At 42.6% G+C, this 16376-nt stretch overlaps 3 protein-coding genes across 9 annotated transcripts; 2 read left to right on the top strand and 1 right to left on the bottom strand.

The window, feature by feature from the left end:
- Positions 1 to 136: 136 nt before the first annotated feature.
- Positions 137 to 4962, top strand: wdr21 (WD repeat domain 21). Its single transcript, XM_003440631.4, has 13 exons — positions 137 to 403; positions 534 to 661; positions 887 to 1044; positions 1451 to 1533; positions 2013 to 2115; positions 2448 to 2591; positions 2795 to 2844; positions 3111 to 3190; positions 3432 to 3524; positions 3612 to 3709; positions 3791 to 3967; positions 4151 to 4265; positions 4359 to 4962. Exons 1-13 carry the CDS (start codon positions 309 to 311, stop codon positions 4565 to 4567), a joined length of 1533 nt encoding a protein of 510 aa, XP_003440679.1. The 5' UTR covers positions 137 to 308; the 3' UTR covers positions 4568 to 4962.
- A 304-nt stretch (positions 4963 to 5266) lies between these two features.
- On the bottom strand, positions 5267 to 12004 carry zfyve1 (zinc finger, FYVE domain containing 1). 7 transcript variants are annotated; one of them, XM_019345915.2, is made up of 13 exons: positions 11876 to 12004; positions 9880 to 10385; positions 9548 to 9791; positions 9193 to 9453; positions 8875 to 9089; positions 8675 to 8781; positions 8433 to 8541; positions 8254 to 8351; positions 7979 to 8096; positions 7474 to 7644; positions 7088 to 7268; positions 6861 to 6974; positions 5267 to 6762 (listed from the first exon to the last, which is right to left on the bottom strand). In XM_019345915.2, the coding sequence occupies exons 2-13, from the start codon at positions 10357 to 10359 to the stop codon at positions 6530 to 6532; spliced, it is 2331 nt and encodes a 776-aa protein (XP_019201460.1). In that variant the 5' UTR covers positions 10360 to 10385; positions 11876 to 12004; the 3' UTR covers positions 5267 to 6529. The 7 variants fall into 7 exon arrangements, with proteins under 7 accessions (XP_019201460.1, XP_005449751.1, XP_013124248.1 ...); XM_005449694.4 differs by lacking the exon at positions 11876 to 12004 and adding an exon at positions 11161 to 11321; XM_013268794.3 differs by lacking the exon at positions 11876 to 12004 and adding an exon at positions 10980 to 11138.
- Positions 11582 to 14860, top strand: pigh (phosphatidylinositol glycan anchor biosynthesis, class H). Its single transcript, XM_003440781.5, has 4 exons — positions 11582 to 12074; positions 13526 to 13735; positions 13838 to 13921; positions 14037 to 14860. The coding sequence occupies exons 1-4, from the start codon at positions 11898 to 11900 to the stop codon at positions 14109 to 14111; spliced, it is 546 nt and encodes a 181-aa protein (XP_003440829.1). The 5' UTR covers positions 11582 to 11897; the 3' UTR covers positions 14112 to 14860.
- The last annotated feature ends 1516 nt before the right edge of the window (positions 14861 to 16376 follow it).

Here is a 16376-nt window from a genome sequence, read left to right as displayed (position 1 = left end):
TACACGGGAGTTAGCTAGCTAGTGAGGTTTAATTACTTTCATGTTAGTGCCATGTTATTAAGAAAATAAACCCAGTACAGTGTCAACTCAACGTTTGTTTATCGACCTATAAATACGTCGTTTACTTTAATCGATGGTGAATGTCCAGCAAACGTGTCAAAACGTGTGCAGAAAGATGTGCAGCTAACGTTAGCCCAACGGTGTTGATGGTAATCTGCCTATAAACACCCGGACTGCCAAACACAGAGAAGTGAATGAAAAGCAACACGCAGTCAGGACCATTTTACTTCTACGCCGAACCATAAGAAATGAGGAAGTGGAACTGGCGAGAAGGACAGCGACCGCACACGCGACAAGGTGCTGGTCAGCGCCGTGGATGGCACCGAGGAAACCGACAGCAGTGGTAGCTACGTTAAATGACACTTATATCACGTTAAAGTATGGAGGATGTGCCATACTAAAATACAGCGTTTGTAATGACAGTGATCAGTATGTCAGTATCATTGTTGTGTGTGTGTGTTTCCTGTTCAAAGGTATGAACGTGATGATGCAGGGCCCTCACACAGACCATCTCAGAGGCAGCATGCTAACCAGCCTGTCTCACATTCCTCTTCTTCCTTGTCTTCCTCGTCTTCTTCTAAAGCCAGCAGTGCTGCACCAGGTCAGTAACATACAGTATTGAAAGTGCATGTTTGCGTTCTGGAGCCACCAGCCCTTATTATTAAAGGCAAACGAGAGCACAACACTTAAATTAAATACATATGTACTTAAACAGTAGTTTTGCATCCAGTGTCTTGTCCAGGAGCACTTGAAAAAAAGAGGATACACTTGGAAAATCAAATGAAAGATGCACAAGCCTAATTTCTACCTCCTTTTCTCCTGCCAGAGCTGCCAGGTTTCTATTTTGACCCAGAGAAAAACCGTTACTTCCGGCTATTGCCCGGGCACAACAACTGTAACCCACTAACCAGAGAGCAGCTACAACAGAAAGAAAGAGAGAAGGAGAGGAACAAGATGTTGGCAGAAGATGAAAAAACGAGAAAAGTAAGTCTGTCGTCGAGGGTGGTGGGCAAATCTTTTTAATCTTCTTTGTCTTTTAGCATTTTTATCATATTTATTCTTTTAAGATTCCATTAAGCTTTTTCCTGTTGCTGTAGACAGACACAGTCATCTGATATGCTTAAGTTATGCCCTCTAGATGAAAGCTTACCATAAACCTTGTGCAGTGTACTAAAGGATTATGGCTATGGCAGCAGCTGTAATGACATCATCACAGTACAGCATTAGAGCACAACTGTGATCTGTGTAGGAATAAAACACTTCACAGATCACAGTTGATCTTAGCATAAGCACATGCTCTTCTTCAATCCGGAACATAAATGTTTAAGAAGTCGTAAAGAAAGAAACCTCGGTTGTAAACATGTACACACATTTTCCTTGTTGTTTACAGAAAGCACCAAGAAGAGGACTAAACACTTCGCTGCTACTTCAGAAACGACATCTAGGCGTATTACCTGAGCACTCCTATTGCAGGTACTGTGTCACAGCGCTGCAGGCACGCAAAACTCAACATAACACTGTTTTTCCCATGTCCTAGCCACAGCTGTAACGGATTATGGGAAACAAAGAGAAACTTTAACGCTAATCAGTTCTGCATGTGTAGAGTGACTTTTCTTCTGAGCTTTGCTGGCCACTAATAATGATGCTAATCTGTTTAGACAAGTTATTCTAAATGGTAATAAAAAGATGGAGAAACATGCATAAATGCAGTCAAAGAAAATACTCTGCATCACTGGGAATGATATGAATAAATGGAAAAACAAAAAGTAATGAAATGCATATGAGGAAGTTTCTAGTTCTTTTTATCCTACAGGCAAACTGTCTAAATAAATACATAAATTGCTACAGAGACACTGTCAGAAAGCTAAGAGGAAAGTGTATCAATTATCCTGGGTTAGTAGATTGTCTGCAGACAGTGCTAGTCTGTTACTATGGTTACTTTTGGTCTCCAGACTCGTCCATGAGGTGAAGGTCAGTGGAATGAGACGCCACAAACTAGAGATCCAGAGCACAGACAACAGCATCTCGAACACCGACAACTTCAGACTCATAGTGGTGAGAACACTCACACACACACACAAACACAGTGCAAAACACATGTTTCAATGGAATAAATGTTAGTTAGAGTTGGTTTCACGGGAGGGAGAGGGAGTTAGAGCAGTTTGCTTCATCCAGAGGATGATTTTGGGTCCACCAAGGCCCTGTGTATGATTTTTTTTTTTTAAAACAACAAAAAAGATTGTTTTGAATGTTAAACGTTGACGTTAGAGTCCTTTTTTTTTCTTAATTGCTGGAAATGAACACAGTAGGTTACCTTTAAAAATGGCTCCTATCTGTAGTTGATGGTGTGCATACACTTTGTTTCTTTGTTGCTGTTTCTTTTTCAGGGGGATTCGGCGTGTGAGCGAGTGTTCACAGTCAACGATGTCTCTCATGGCGGCTGCAAGTATGGCATCATGAACTTCAGCAGCAGCAGCAAGGGGTCTCTGTCTGTGGAAATGTGCGATAACCTCTACTTCACTAATCGGAAGGTAGGAGCATTTCTTTGGAGATAAAAGACCTTCTCTGAATACAAAGAATATGTTTGCATTTTTTTAGTTTCTATTTAGTACACTGCAGGAAATAAAAATGAATTAATTCACATTTATCTTGGAGCCTGTTTTTATGATGTTTCTACAAACATTTGGTCTGTTTAAATAATATTAATCACTCTGATCTGGCTAACATGTTTCAGGTCAATTCCATCTGCTGGGCTTCAGTAAATTACCCCGATTCTCATGTGTTGTATCCTTCCACAGTTTAATTAGAGCGCTAACTCTAGTTCACTTAACCTTCAAATGAAGGGCTTAACCTGGCAACAAAGATCACTTATGAGTTGTCCTTTTCATTTGCATTATTTGTGGATTCATTTTGCTGTTGTTTTCAAAAGACTACACTTGGTGACTATCATCAAAACGGTAACATTTTAGCTCTATAAAGTGCACACCTGTGTCAACATCTCTTCACTGTTTTGGTGAAACTTGTATGTCCTTGACTGAAGTAACTATCAGACTGTGTCTGGTGGGAGTAGCAGACACCCCTGGCTGCGTGAGTTTACTTCCTGCTTCCCTCTTCAGCAACTCCAACCCAGGTTTGTCAGGGTTCTTGCACAATATGCAGCAGTCACATTGCCTTTTTGTAGTTCATTTCTGAAGGACCCAGGTAGCAGTATGGTAAAACATACTTTTCAAATAAGCTTCTTCAGTCTTGGAATTATTATTCTAGAAGACTTTTATTTTGAAATATGTTTTGAAAGCAGTTTTGCTGTTGTTGTGTACCTCCCTATTACCCTCAACACCCTTCTCTTCTTACTTCTTGTACTCCTTCTTCAGATCAGCCTGGAATGCTGTGCAGCTTTAAGATATCCTCAGCCTGGTCTTGTGCTTGGTGCCTCAACCCCCAGTTTGACAAGACGTTCAGCACTGGTTAGTACCGCAGCTAAACATTTTTGTCATTATAGAAAGGAGAAAATTACACATCTAAAATAATCATGTTTATGTGTGTGTTGGCAGGCCTGTCTCGTAGAGTGATTGTGAAGGATGCAGAGACAGGCAGAACACAGACGTACAGCGTCGGCAGTGATGTCCTGGCTCAGCAGTTTGCCCTTAGGGTGAGGCATTTGTAACTTTAAAGTTTTTGAAGCACTCTGTAAGAACACCAAGCAAAAGAAAGTACATCTTTACGTCCACAGGTTCCTGTCCTGTTTAACGGTTGCAGATCGGGGGAGATCTTCAGCATCGACCTCCGACAGCGCGGCCGCAGAGATCACAGCTGGAAGGCCAGTCGCTTCCATCAAGAATCAGCCATCACCTCTGTACGCGTCCTGCAGGATGAGAACTACCTGCTGGCTGCTGACATGCTGGGCCAGGTCAGGTTCTTGACTTGACTCTTTTTCTTCTTAGCCTCATGCGGAAAGACTTGGTAAACACAGTACCATCAGGCCATACTGACAAACTGTGGTAGAAAATATCAGGAAGGAATGATTTGAAATTAGGTAATAATTCAAGGATAGTTCTGTTGAGCCTTTGTGTGTTTTCTAATTTCTTTGCAGATTAAGCTGTGGGATGTGCGAGTCACAAAGCCAGTGCAGGAGTACAAAGGTCATCATAATGAGCATGCCTACCTTCCCATCCATGTCAATGAGTGTGAAGGGCTTTTGCTAGCAGGTAGGAGAGGATAAAACACTCTCAACACTCAATACTCTCACTGGTATAAACCTTTTTTCCATGCAATTTCACTGTTTACCGTTCTTTCCACAGTGGGTCAGGATTGCTACACAAGGTTATGGAGCCTTAAGGATGGTCATCTATTGAGGACCATCCCATCACCCCACCCGGCCGCAAACGACTTGATCCCAAGTGTTGTGTTTTCATCTAACCTGGGTGGCAGCAGGGGCCTCCCGGGGCTGCTCATGGCTGTCAAACACGACCTCTATTACTTCCCATACAACACTGACTACCAGGAATGAGGAGTGCTGAGGCCAGCTGTATCACTGTGTATTTGAGAGAGTGTGGCTGGGTAAAGATGCTGTGTGACAACCAGTTACACTAAATTTAGAATGAAGTGGTGACCTCAAAGAACTACTTTTAAATTTCATGGGAGTTGCCTCATCATACACATGATTGCATTTTTGTGCCAAAAGGAAATGGAAGTGCTGCATTCACATGTGCACATCGGTACAGTTTGGTTTTCCTTACTGTTCTTTTTACAGAAGAAGTGCACTTATTTTAAACACAACTAACCTTGATTGTTACTGGAAATAAGGGTGCTGGGATTGAAATTTGAAAATGATGATACTGTTTGTTTACTAAATCAACATGTTTTATAGTCTTTGTTGATTCCCAGTAAAGTTTATTAAAAACATTAGCCCACTGCATTGTATTCAACCCATACACAGACACCTTAAGATTCCACTGTTTAATACATATGTATGAGCATACATAAACACAAGGTATTGATTGGTTCCATGTGATATCTATAGTCATTGATCTCTGTTTGAGACAGGATAAATCTATTATTCATGTCAAGGTCTGTTATTTCAGCTTATTTGATGACATCACAAGCAAACCAACTCTTCCAGTTGGTTAACAAAAACCAAAAAAAAATCCTATACAGTCAAATCTCATAATACCCAGATATTCATTAGAAAGCCTGAATGCATCAAGTGTCATCTTCATTTAATAGTAATCAGGTCAGACACTCTATACAGTCCTGTTGAAATACAAGCAACCTTGAATGTTGCTGACAAAGAAGAGCCACGCAGCCTGAGCTGACAGTAAAAGACTACTCTTACTAATGATCTCTGTTTTGAGGGGCCAGCCTCAAACATGGTTTGAAACCTCAACTGTGTTAAGTCCCTACTGTGATCCAGCCACTCTATAAAGCAGTTTCTGTTGCATTGAATCCCACCTTAGTCAGATTTGTCCTGATACGCAGTTCTGACATTTAAAAATAAAATGAGGCAATTAAAAAAAATTCCCTATTAAAGTAAACATTTTTCCCCATATATGTGCTGTGCATACTAAGTAGAATTCAAACAGTTAACATGGACAGCATTATTAAGGCTGTTCTTGTTTTGTTTTTTTAAATCTGCCCATTCAAATTCACAAACAACCACAAAGAATCAATGGGACTATTTAAGTAGTAATTACGAATTATATATGTTGGAATGCATCTTGTTGCTACAGTACATCAGTGGCTTACGATATAATGATCTAATATAGTCCCTGTGAAGCCAAAAAGAAAGAAAAGTAGCTCTAGCAGGGGTGAATTAGAGGTAATCTACCTCAGTAGTTCAAAAAAAGGGATCAGAATTCAATGTGGTTGATGATTTTTGAGGTGTTCTATCTAAAGCTGGTCCTAAATATTACATCCAGATCACCTGCACAAACCATTTTAGAACTAATAAGACATGATTACCTGGAAATGCTATGAAAAAAAAACCTAACAAAAAAAAAATAAAGTACTTGTATTTTTTAAAAGGTTTAAATATGTAGCTCCAAACCAGGCAAAAGGAGCTAATGGTACTAGCATATCACATAGAGGGTGTGCAGGGATTAGTGTGCAAGAATACAAATCTGAACGGATCTACAGAGCAATGTGGAAATTTACCTGAAGTCATTTGTAAGCAAGCGTTTACAAAACTCACTTTGATCATCTCTCTGCTGTTTTCTCTCCTGTCTTTATAATATTCAAGTCTTGCTCTGGCCTGTCTTCACAGTGTACATTATAGGCATATTAAAGAGAAAAGCGATCGATGGACTGATGTTACATGAGGCCAGCACTAACAAATAATAAACAAGTCCCACCTGTACAGTCTAGAGGCAGCCAGAAAAACAAAAATTCCCCCAGTGAAACCTGTTAGACTCAAGATGTCACAGATTCCAGTTTCCACAAATGGTGACATCTGTAATCGCTCCATTGAGTCCTGCTAGAGTTCCCCTGCTTTCTGGTTGCAGCCGTTGCATACCCTCACGGGGTGGTCCCATCCACGGGACGGCACGGGGCGCCGCTCCTGGGAGCAGTCATCACACACGCCCTGCCCGCAGGCGCGACAATGGTGGATAGAGAGACGTGGTGAGAACTCCCTTTGGCACTCGCAGCAAGAGTGGATGTCCTGATCTGGCACCCAGTAGGCCGGCCGAGCTGCATCCTTCACTAGGCCTGGAAAAAAGTTTTTATTTCTCTCACTCTTTTTTTTTTTTTTTTTTTGTAAAGTAGTTTCTCTTGCTCACGACATTATTTTTAGATCCTATGCTTACCAAGAGGTATATCGATGGCACCAACTACAGCCCCCAAAGTGTTCTGAACAGCCTCTCCAACCTTCCTCGCTATCAGAGTGCCTCCCTCCTCCTCCAACGCAGCGTCCAGCAACTCTACAACATGCACACATCAAATCATATCATGTTGTGAACACTAAAACCATCTGAACCAGCCCGGCAAACAATACCCCACTCTTAAATTCCCACAGAGAGACTCATTTGTGTACCAGTTGGAATTCCTCTGTTGTGGAAACACGCGTCGCAGACCCTAACAGGCGCAAGACCCCAGCCCCTCTCAGGGACCGGCCGGGTTTTGGAGGAGCAGGCGTCACAGAAGCCCTCTCCACAGGCACGGCAGTGGTGCTTGGTGTCGTTGGGCTGGAACTCCTCCCCACATTTATGACATTTCTACGGCACAATAATAAGTAATGCGATTTATCAGCATAACAGTAACATAACAGGAACACTGCAGCATGTCAAATGTCAACCTACATTGTCTTGATGGGCTATCACCAAGAAAATGTTTTACTTACACAAGTGATGTTTCATTTACAACTACACATTCTGGGCCTGTGATTCCTTATATATAGTTAGCTAAATATTGGTTGCATACCAGGATGAGGGAATTGGGTTTCCAGTAGGCAGGAGCAATCTGGTCAGTAAGCCAGGAAGTGACCGCTTTGGCAGGCTTGACGCTGAGTTCAGACACAGACTGAGAAATGTATTTGACTCCGTCCAACAACCTCTGAGCAGCGTTGTTGTTGTCTTTCAAAAAGCCATCTGACTGCATAGAACAGTGTAAAAACACATAATTACAGTACGCCATAGAAGTTGTGTTTATACAAGCGTCCCTCACAATTATCACTAAATACTGACAACAGTGCTGACAGAAATACAATGCCTGCCTTACCAGCTGGCGTTTGCACTGCTATATTCAGACTTGTGACTAATTATGCTTAGATCAACATGTTCCAGGAGAACATGCTGCGTTACTTTTCTGGATATCTACATACAGTATAAGCCACTCGCCTCATAGTGGCCAAATTCATATGACTCAAAGCAAACAAAAAGTGAGCTTTTAGATTCCAATGGTATAAGTGAATTCAGCGTGGCCTTACCCCAGGCCAGATGTGCTGGATTTCTGTTCTGACCACTGTTTCCACTGGGTCCTGGTTTCCATACCAGTACTGCCTGCTTCTGTAGATCACTGAACAGTTGGGACACTCAATGACATACCTGTAAAAAGACAAAACCATCTCAGTTTCAGCACAGGGAGGAAAGATTCCAGAGGTGCCATACACTTTTTATATCAACTGTGCTCAATTGTTCTTAAAACTTTAAAGGCACGTATGAGGATATTTATGAAAAATCATTCTATACTCGCAGGACTCACCCTGACCAAGCGTAGATGGCCAAGCCAAACCACGGTGAGTCAGACGAGGCCGTCGTTTTGGGAACCACTATGACTTCCTTTCCCCTTTCGTAGCAGGCCTGAGAAGTTCAGCACAGTTGCTCAAAACCTTGTCAAGCAGGTATACTTCAAACGTGGCGTAGATGTATGTTTGTACTTGCCTTGCATGTGTAGATGCGGTTGTCGTACTGTGCAGAGTACCGGCAGCGATGTTTGGCTTCATGGTCAAGACCTTCCTTTAGGTGATTCATGCTCCTCTTACAGCCTGACCTGAAAGTTGGTGCCCAGCAAGTCAGCAAGTTTTACAAATAAGTAAAAGTAAAAGGTACTGGCAGTGATGATGCTGTAGAAATCTGACTTAAAGTATTTTTGATATTTTTTTTAGCAAAGCAGGGACACTTACCCACAACTGAGGCAGATGCTGGAACAGGTAAAGTATTCATCTGGAAAGAAGGAGTTACTGTTCATATGTTCATCTGGAATCTCCCCACTGAAGCGCTCACTCAGGGCCTGAAAGAAGGCCCCAGGTGGAGATGGGAAAGGTATAAACACATTTGCACTCGCTATGCCAAAACATACTTTGTTAAATGTAAGCACAGCTACCTGCAGGGCCTTGAAGATGACACTGGCAGATCGTGGTGAGCGTGTCGTATTGTTGTCCAGCTGCTGCTCCAGGCTGCGGAGCAAACCACTGAAGTCCGTGGGAGGGTTGTAGGTTCGAGTCCCACGGTACTGGATGGAGCTGAATGCTTCCGGAAATAAGCCCAGCTTCCTGAAACGCTCCTGGAGAAGGCGCTCAGCAGATTCTGAGGGCGTGTCTAAATTTGGAGTACACATACAGATGGAGACAAAGGAATGAGGCGGTGGTTTGTGTGCTTATCTTTGAAAAACACTGAGATGAGACAGACTTCTTTGATGTACCTGATCCTAGAAGCTTGGTGTGGACAGTCTCGTGGAAGATGATCACCGCGGGGCCCAGGGTGGACAACGGTACATCAAGACCACAGCGAGTGGTAGTTGCCTTTAATTCTCTAGTGAAATGTTTCAGGTAGGCATCTGATGCATCACCAAGGAACTTGAAGAGATCGTCATGGAGACGGTCAGCATGTGTCCGGTAGATTACCACATCAGAGATAGCCAGGACCTTGAGCAGCAGCCGAGTTCTCTGACCCTGATTAGCCCCTGATCAAAAAAAAAAGAAAAAAAGAATCATGAATGGGTGCCTGCTTCTACCCCCATTTGTTTCATAATATTAAATAAATCAATAATTTCATACCAGCTCCAAGCAGTCCCTCTGTATCGATGACTACAACCCGATGCAGAGGGTCCATAGCTGCCCAAACACCCACAGTGCAGGACTCCTGAGTGGGAGACGTCTTGAACACTTCTCTCCCAAGAAAGAACGTATGGTTCAGGGTGTAGGATTTTCCCTCACCAGTGTTCCCAAAAATGGAGACCACCTTGAGGAGCTCATCTGAACTACAACCCAGTCTGCTGACAAAGTCCTTCTCATCCTTCACCTGAGAATGCAGATAAGATCAGCTCAATCGTTGTAACGCATCATTAATAAAACACCATCAAACGCTGGGTACCTCAACAAGTGCTTACCTGCATTTCCTCCTTCTCATCCACTAGCAGAAAGCTGCACACCTTCTCCAGTTTGGATTTGAGGATTTCCATGTCACTCTCCCCAGCACTGACACTGTTCTCTTGAGGAGCTTTGGCAGGTGGGTAAGGTACCAGAGGGTGCTTTCTCTTGTTGACTCCCCCATGGGTGCGTTTTTGGCAATCCAAACACAGGTTGATCTTACAGCCCTGGCAGCGGACCACCGCTCTGAGTCTGCCAGAGCAGCTGCCATCCCCTTTGCAGGAGTCACAGAAAGGAACGTGGCCCGGGGCGACCCGAACCCGGTCGTGATTCCTCATGCGCTCCTGCCGATGTAGCTCCAGTTCACAGCGAGCACACTGCAAGCTGCCACACTCATCGCATTCAAACACAGCCTCGTCCGAGCCCCCACAGGCATAGCTCTCCTGACAGACCAGGATGGTGTTCATTCCTTTGTTTACAGCTGGACCTTGACCACTCATCTCAAACCTGTGAGGACAGGAAACCCCTGGTGTGAAAACAAGTATGAAGGATTACTGTGGGTAATTGGGACGGCAAAAGCACTGCAGAAGAGGGCGCAAGGTTATGGAACCGTTTTGTGAATCTATATAACCAGATGTCAGATAACCTGTTTTGTTGAAATACTGAAAAAAAACAAAAAACAAATTCACTCATGAGCAGTACTGTCAACAAAACGATAGCAACCTATGCCCCTTTTCTCTCTCCTTACTTTTTAATGGGGATATTCAGTTTATTGAAACAGCAAAATTAAACACACAAAACTCGGACTAGTTTGTTTACCTTTTGCCACAACAGCTCTGTAGCTAACAATAGCTGTCCGGCATCTGTTTTCTTGTTCTGGTAACGCTAACTTTCTACATGAGAGTATCCCACACTGTTTGATACATTAAAATGCCTAAAAACAGGCCTTGAAACTCAGTAGTAAAGAGTCATTAGCTAACAGCATTCACACAAAGAGACACTCCTGAAACAAACAACCTTCTTTTGAGTCGACTGACCTAACAGTTGCTACCAGTCCGACGGCTGACTCGTTAAATAACCTGCTGGCTCGACACAGTCTAAAAGTGGACACGTACACTACCTAACACCATACCGCCGAATGCCACGGAGAGCTGACGCTGGAGGGGGGGCAAAGTTAGCTAGCTGTTATTGTGTCAGACCCCTGTAGATGTTGCTGCTTTTACATCAGCTGATCGGCTTGTTTTTATCCAGAGGTCAAAAGTCACGGAAACACAAAGCATTTTGGGAAACGAAGGACTTACAAGTGACATGGAAAAGCGCTCGCTAAAGACGAGCTGTTTGTAACCTGTTTATGGCACATACACCAACGTATACCCCGCATTTGACATTTACAGACTGTTTGACGAAAGCTGTGGACCAGCTTGAGTAAACGACGCGGAGATATCGACGAAAAATCAATCGTTGCCCATAATGCTTTGCTTTTTCCAGCGGCTATAGGGTCTGCTTTTATTCAATACCAGCGTGTGCCGTAGGCACAAGCTGAGACGGAGACAGAAGCTGAAGCTGACACTTATCTCGTTGATATCAAACGAAGAATATAAATGTCAAACTTACAAGTTGTTCTATGCATTAAAGTACATTTAGTTGTTTTATGAACTAGTTTTTCCGCGGTCTTTTGCTCTTGTGTGCGCGAGAGCCCCCTCACCCTTTCTGGACACCCCGGTGTAAAAAACAGTGCAGCCACATGAGTGGGGATGGATTGTGGCACACGACAGTTGTAGTTGACTCTTTAATTCAGCTCTTTAGCTATTTTTTTCCTTTTAATTCAATTAAAGCATAGTACTTTAAGCAGTTTTCTTTTTTCGTCATCATTATAAATTTATCACCGCCTGTCTTAATGTGCTGCTGACTCTGTCTATTCGCAGTTAACAACTAATGCTAGCTCGGTGCTAACTTAACAGGATAACCGTGTTGACAACATACACCGGTCATCACTCGTCTTTTATGCTCATTCACCTCTTTTTGTTGTTCAGTCATCATGGAAGACGAAGCCTTCACTGACATTAGCGGTAAACCAATCTCTCTGGACTGTCAGAGTCACTCCAGCTTTTGCAGGGAGTTCATTATCAGCTCCCCAAAAGTGTCCATGGGCAAAGTGATGGTATACACCTGCTCCGTGTGGCTTCTGGCGTATGCAGTGTTCTTCTTCACCCAGGTAAGATGATGAAGGCGAGACCAAAGTGATGCAGATTTACTGTCAAATCCTTCTCACTGTGGGGTTGAGATGCAAAGTTTCTGAGGACAGCGAGACAGTGGTGACGTGTGCGGTGGGAGCCGCAGATGGCTTCAAGGTGGGGTGGGATTGCATCAGGGATCTGCTCTGAGCCCCTTCTTGTTTGACCGCGGTCTTGTTTGCGATGATGACGGTCAGGCAAGAGTGTCCATAGACTGATGTTTACAGAGACACGGTGATATTTCCAAGCTTGACTACCATGACCTGGATGCATCCATCAATCAATCCATTCATTCGCTTCCACTTTTCCAATTCAGTGCCGCAGGGGGTGCTGGATAGGTCCGCAGTCTGTCGTAGGGCTACCACAGACAGATAGACAGACAACCATTCGCTCTCATATTCACACCTCTGAGCAATTTAGAATCACCAATTAATCTAACCCAACTAATTGCATGTTTTTGGACTGTGGGAGGAAGCCTGAGTACCCGGAGAGGACCCGCGCTGATATGAGAGAACATTCATACTCCACACAGTAAGGCCCCCTCCAGATGGAGGGTGGTGGAATTAACCACCACCACCACTAGGTAGATATATATCGGATAAAGGATGTTGAATATGGAGCTGGCAGGCACGAGGAAATGAGGAAGACCATAGAGAAGATTAATGGATTTACATGAAGAGGATTGGTGTGACAGAGGCAGGACAGGGTGAGATGGAGATCGATGATCTGCTATGGTGATCCCTAAACGGAGCAGCAAAAAGAAGACATAATACAGTTAGAAAAGTTCTGTCTTTCTTTCTTTCTTTCTTTCTTTCTTAAAAATACTTGTTGTAAAATTGAAACACCACTTCCCACCACGAGGGGGCAGTATTTTAAAAGAAAGTCTCAATCTAGTCGCCCGGTCTAAGATCCAGATGGTGCACTTTTTAAGTTAGCGCAGTAATTTTACAGCATTTTTTTTAAGGCTCTGGGTTCTTTCTGTTCAAAGCCGTGCTTGTTACGTGAGCGTCCAGTGTAATCATTTATTCCACTTTTCCAGTGTTGAAAAGATAGTTGGATGTTTACTGTTGTTTTGTTTCATATCATTTCTGTTCTTTCCAACTGAGCGTGGTTTCTTTCCGGGAGTGGGTGATAAAAGTCACTTTTCAGGTGCATCGGCCATTGTTTGCTGATCCATTCACTAGGATATCTCTCTATCAGCATTTCCTCTTCCTCTCCTGTTGGAATCGGGACTGGATGCCACACCATTAGTGTGCTGCAAATTGGCATCATGCAAATGTGCGCTCAAAGTTTTGTTTAGCTCTTCAACTCAGTATGTAGATGTTCTGTATATAATGTCATTCTGTTGATAGCATTAGGTACTTTTGGATGGTTGTATACTATTTTAACTTACAATGATTATTTTTAATGTAATACTTTTCCTCTCTTGCAGAACACTGCCGTTCTGTCCGGCGCTATTCTTGTCACCCTTGTTGGCATGATGCTTCACATCCACTTTGTGAAGGTAGACCATGAGTCCCTTCTTGTCATTGGCTCCTTAGGCATCCAGGTGTCCTCCAGCTATGCCTCGGGCCGCGAGATAACCACTTTCATTGAGATGAGCAAGATCAAGGATATAGTCATCAATGAAGCTATTTACATGGTGCGTTGTTGAACCTGTGCCTCTGTACTTGACATTTTCTCATACAGTTATTCTACAGTTTGCCATGAAAGATTTGATTAATGTCTAATGCTTTTATTTCAGCATCAGATCATCTACTACCTCTGTGTACTGTTGAAGGACCCCTCAGAGCCCGATGCAGTGTCAAGTGTTGTGCCATTGTTTCAGGTGAGGATGAGCATATCTCAAGAGCCTGTTTAGTTACTTGATTACCTGCAGGGCTGTTGATGTGGTGTCATTCATAGGAACCTGTTTTTAATTAACTCTATTTTTTTCCCTTTAGAGTTCAAAGCCAAGGCTGAACTGCTTGGTGAAAGTCTATAAAAGCTGTCAGGAGATTCTTTCAAAGTGCCAATGAAGCGCATGTCATACAGGAACACCTGAGGTCATTCACCATGTTTTTCTTTTAGCCTCTTCCTTGTTTGTGTTGATACGTCTTAGGTGTATTTTATATACATTGCATTTCTTAATGTTTTGCTTTAAAGGATAATGGTGTCATAATGTTGTACTGTGTTACATGATTAATTTAAAATAAATAAAACACTGGTCTTGACTACTTGTTTAAACCTAAAAAGCCAAATTCTTTAACTTGCAATGTAACTTGTAATGTAAGATCATAAAAATAATATTTAACCTTATAGTTTTTTTTATATGCTTAGAATTCCACAAATTATACAAGTTTGTGTATTTTGGCACCATTAGCACACTCTTTTGTGTATTTGTTTTTGTCCCCCCCCAAAATTCATAGAATATAACAAACCAATATTCATTAATTACATAGATATTGGTAGTATTTGCTCATCTTTAAAAGTTTCTGTTTAGTTGTTTAGTTTTACCAGTAGGGGGCAGCACTACTCACAAACATTTGGGTCCATGCATCAGTTTTTACAAGTGATTCAAATGTACACCATGTCCTGTTCTTTGTTGGCTCATTGTTTAATTTCCATGAATTGCTTTTGAATGTAATCTCTGTGATAAAACAAAAGCCTCAGCACAGTTTTATAAGGCAACAGTTGTATATGTGTATAAGATGCACTGTATGTGTGTATGTGTGTGTGTGTGTGTGTGTGTGTGTGTAAAATAAAGATCTACACCCTTTTCCTAAAAGTATTTTCACTTCCTCATATCTACATGCACCTTCATCTCTTAGGAACAGTAGGTCACGTTTACCACGGAAGTCTGATATATCACTGTTGGCATACCAGACCTGTTTTCAGAACTGTTCCTCAAGGTTACCTCACCAACTGAATGACAATCAATATATTATTATTATTGCAGTAATTGTATTTTTTTTTTTTTATCCTGCAGCTGTAACACTGTAATTACTATAATAACCCTTGTGGCATCAGTAAAGAATCTACCTATTACAGTGTGTATTTTTTAAAAAGTGTTAGATTATAAATGTTAATACACCAATAATTGTCTAACTGCCTATCAGATTAACGTCTAGGCCACTCACAATTCATCGCCACCTTTCACTTCTGTTTCCTCTTTTTAGGCCTTATTTTTGTAGAGCCTTTTCATGGCAAGTCTCTGCAAATTCAAGTCAGACCCGTGTGTGAACTCCATGTGCTACAAGCCAAACCCCCCCCCCCCCAAAAAAACAAAAACAAAAAAAGCAGAAGGGTGTGATTTTCACAGGGTGAAGCATCGCACTGCTGTGAGAAGTAGCCCCTTGGCAGGATAATAGTCCCTCCTGGAGGTGTAAAACAGCCAGGAGCCAGTCCGAGAAGAAAACCTGGGAGTGACCAGGAGTGGCACCTTGGGGCTTTTAAATAGGCCCCATAAAGCAGGAGGAACACCCCCCATCCCCACCTCCCCACCCCCCCTTTCCACCTAAGTAGGGGAAAGATTTGAAACGGCAAAAACCCTGTGAGCTAGAGGTGTGAACCGTTAATTGCCCATGATAGCAGTAGGGCTGTGACGATTGTGCCTCCCCTTCTGTGGATGTTGTGCACTCGTGTATTGTAATATATGATTTCAGTCAAATGTGTATTTTATGTAAAGACTGTATTTCTGTTATCTAAGCAGATGGCAGATGTTTAAGATCAGCTGAATGTTGTGTGGGTGTGGGAATCTTGTGCTTCAGTGGGAGAGGAGGGGCGTTAACCCCTTTACCTCCTGCAGTGCACACACACACACACTTACACCCACACACCTGCACACATTTCTTTTGGGGTTTTTTCTGAGACATTAAAACAGAATTCCCACACTTTCCGAACACTCTGAAGTAGATTTGAGGTATAATTCAACCTTTTTCCCAATAGGCATAATAATTTTCTTCATGGGAGAGCACCACTCTTAAGGCTGATCAGCAGCAGCTTAACTTAGCAGAGAAGAAGACAGGGGACTCTGAAATAATAACTCCACCTACCTAAATGCACTGCTAAAATACACAAATTTATATGTTATTATTGGGGATGGGGGTGGGGGTGGGGCATGTTCAAATCTCACAAAACTAAAGCACAAACAGAAACTCTGAGTCTTGACTGCTTTCAGACAATAAAAGACTGAGGTAAATACGCCAGTGTAAAGCAGATTAAACCAGGAATATAAAAACTACGGTCACCCCGGTGTGTTGGCCAGAACACCACTTAAGGCCAAATTGTCCCAGAGTACAGAA

This window comes from Oreochromis niloticus, linkage group LG15, assembly GCF_001858045.2.
Source record: "Oreochromis niloticus isolate F11D_XX linkage group LG15, O_niloticus_UMD_NMBU, whole genome shotgun sequence".
Classification (NCBI taxonomy): Eukaryota; Metazoa; Chordata; class Actinopteri; order Cichliformes; family Cichlidae; genus Oreochromis; species Oreochromis niloticus.
Note: the sequence above shows the minus strand (reverse complement) of the source record. Positions and strands in the feature narration are given on the sequence as shown.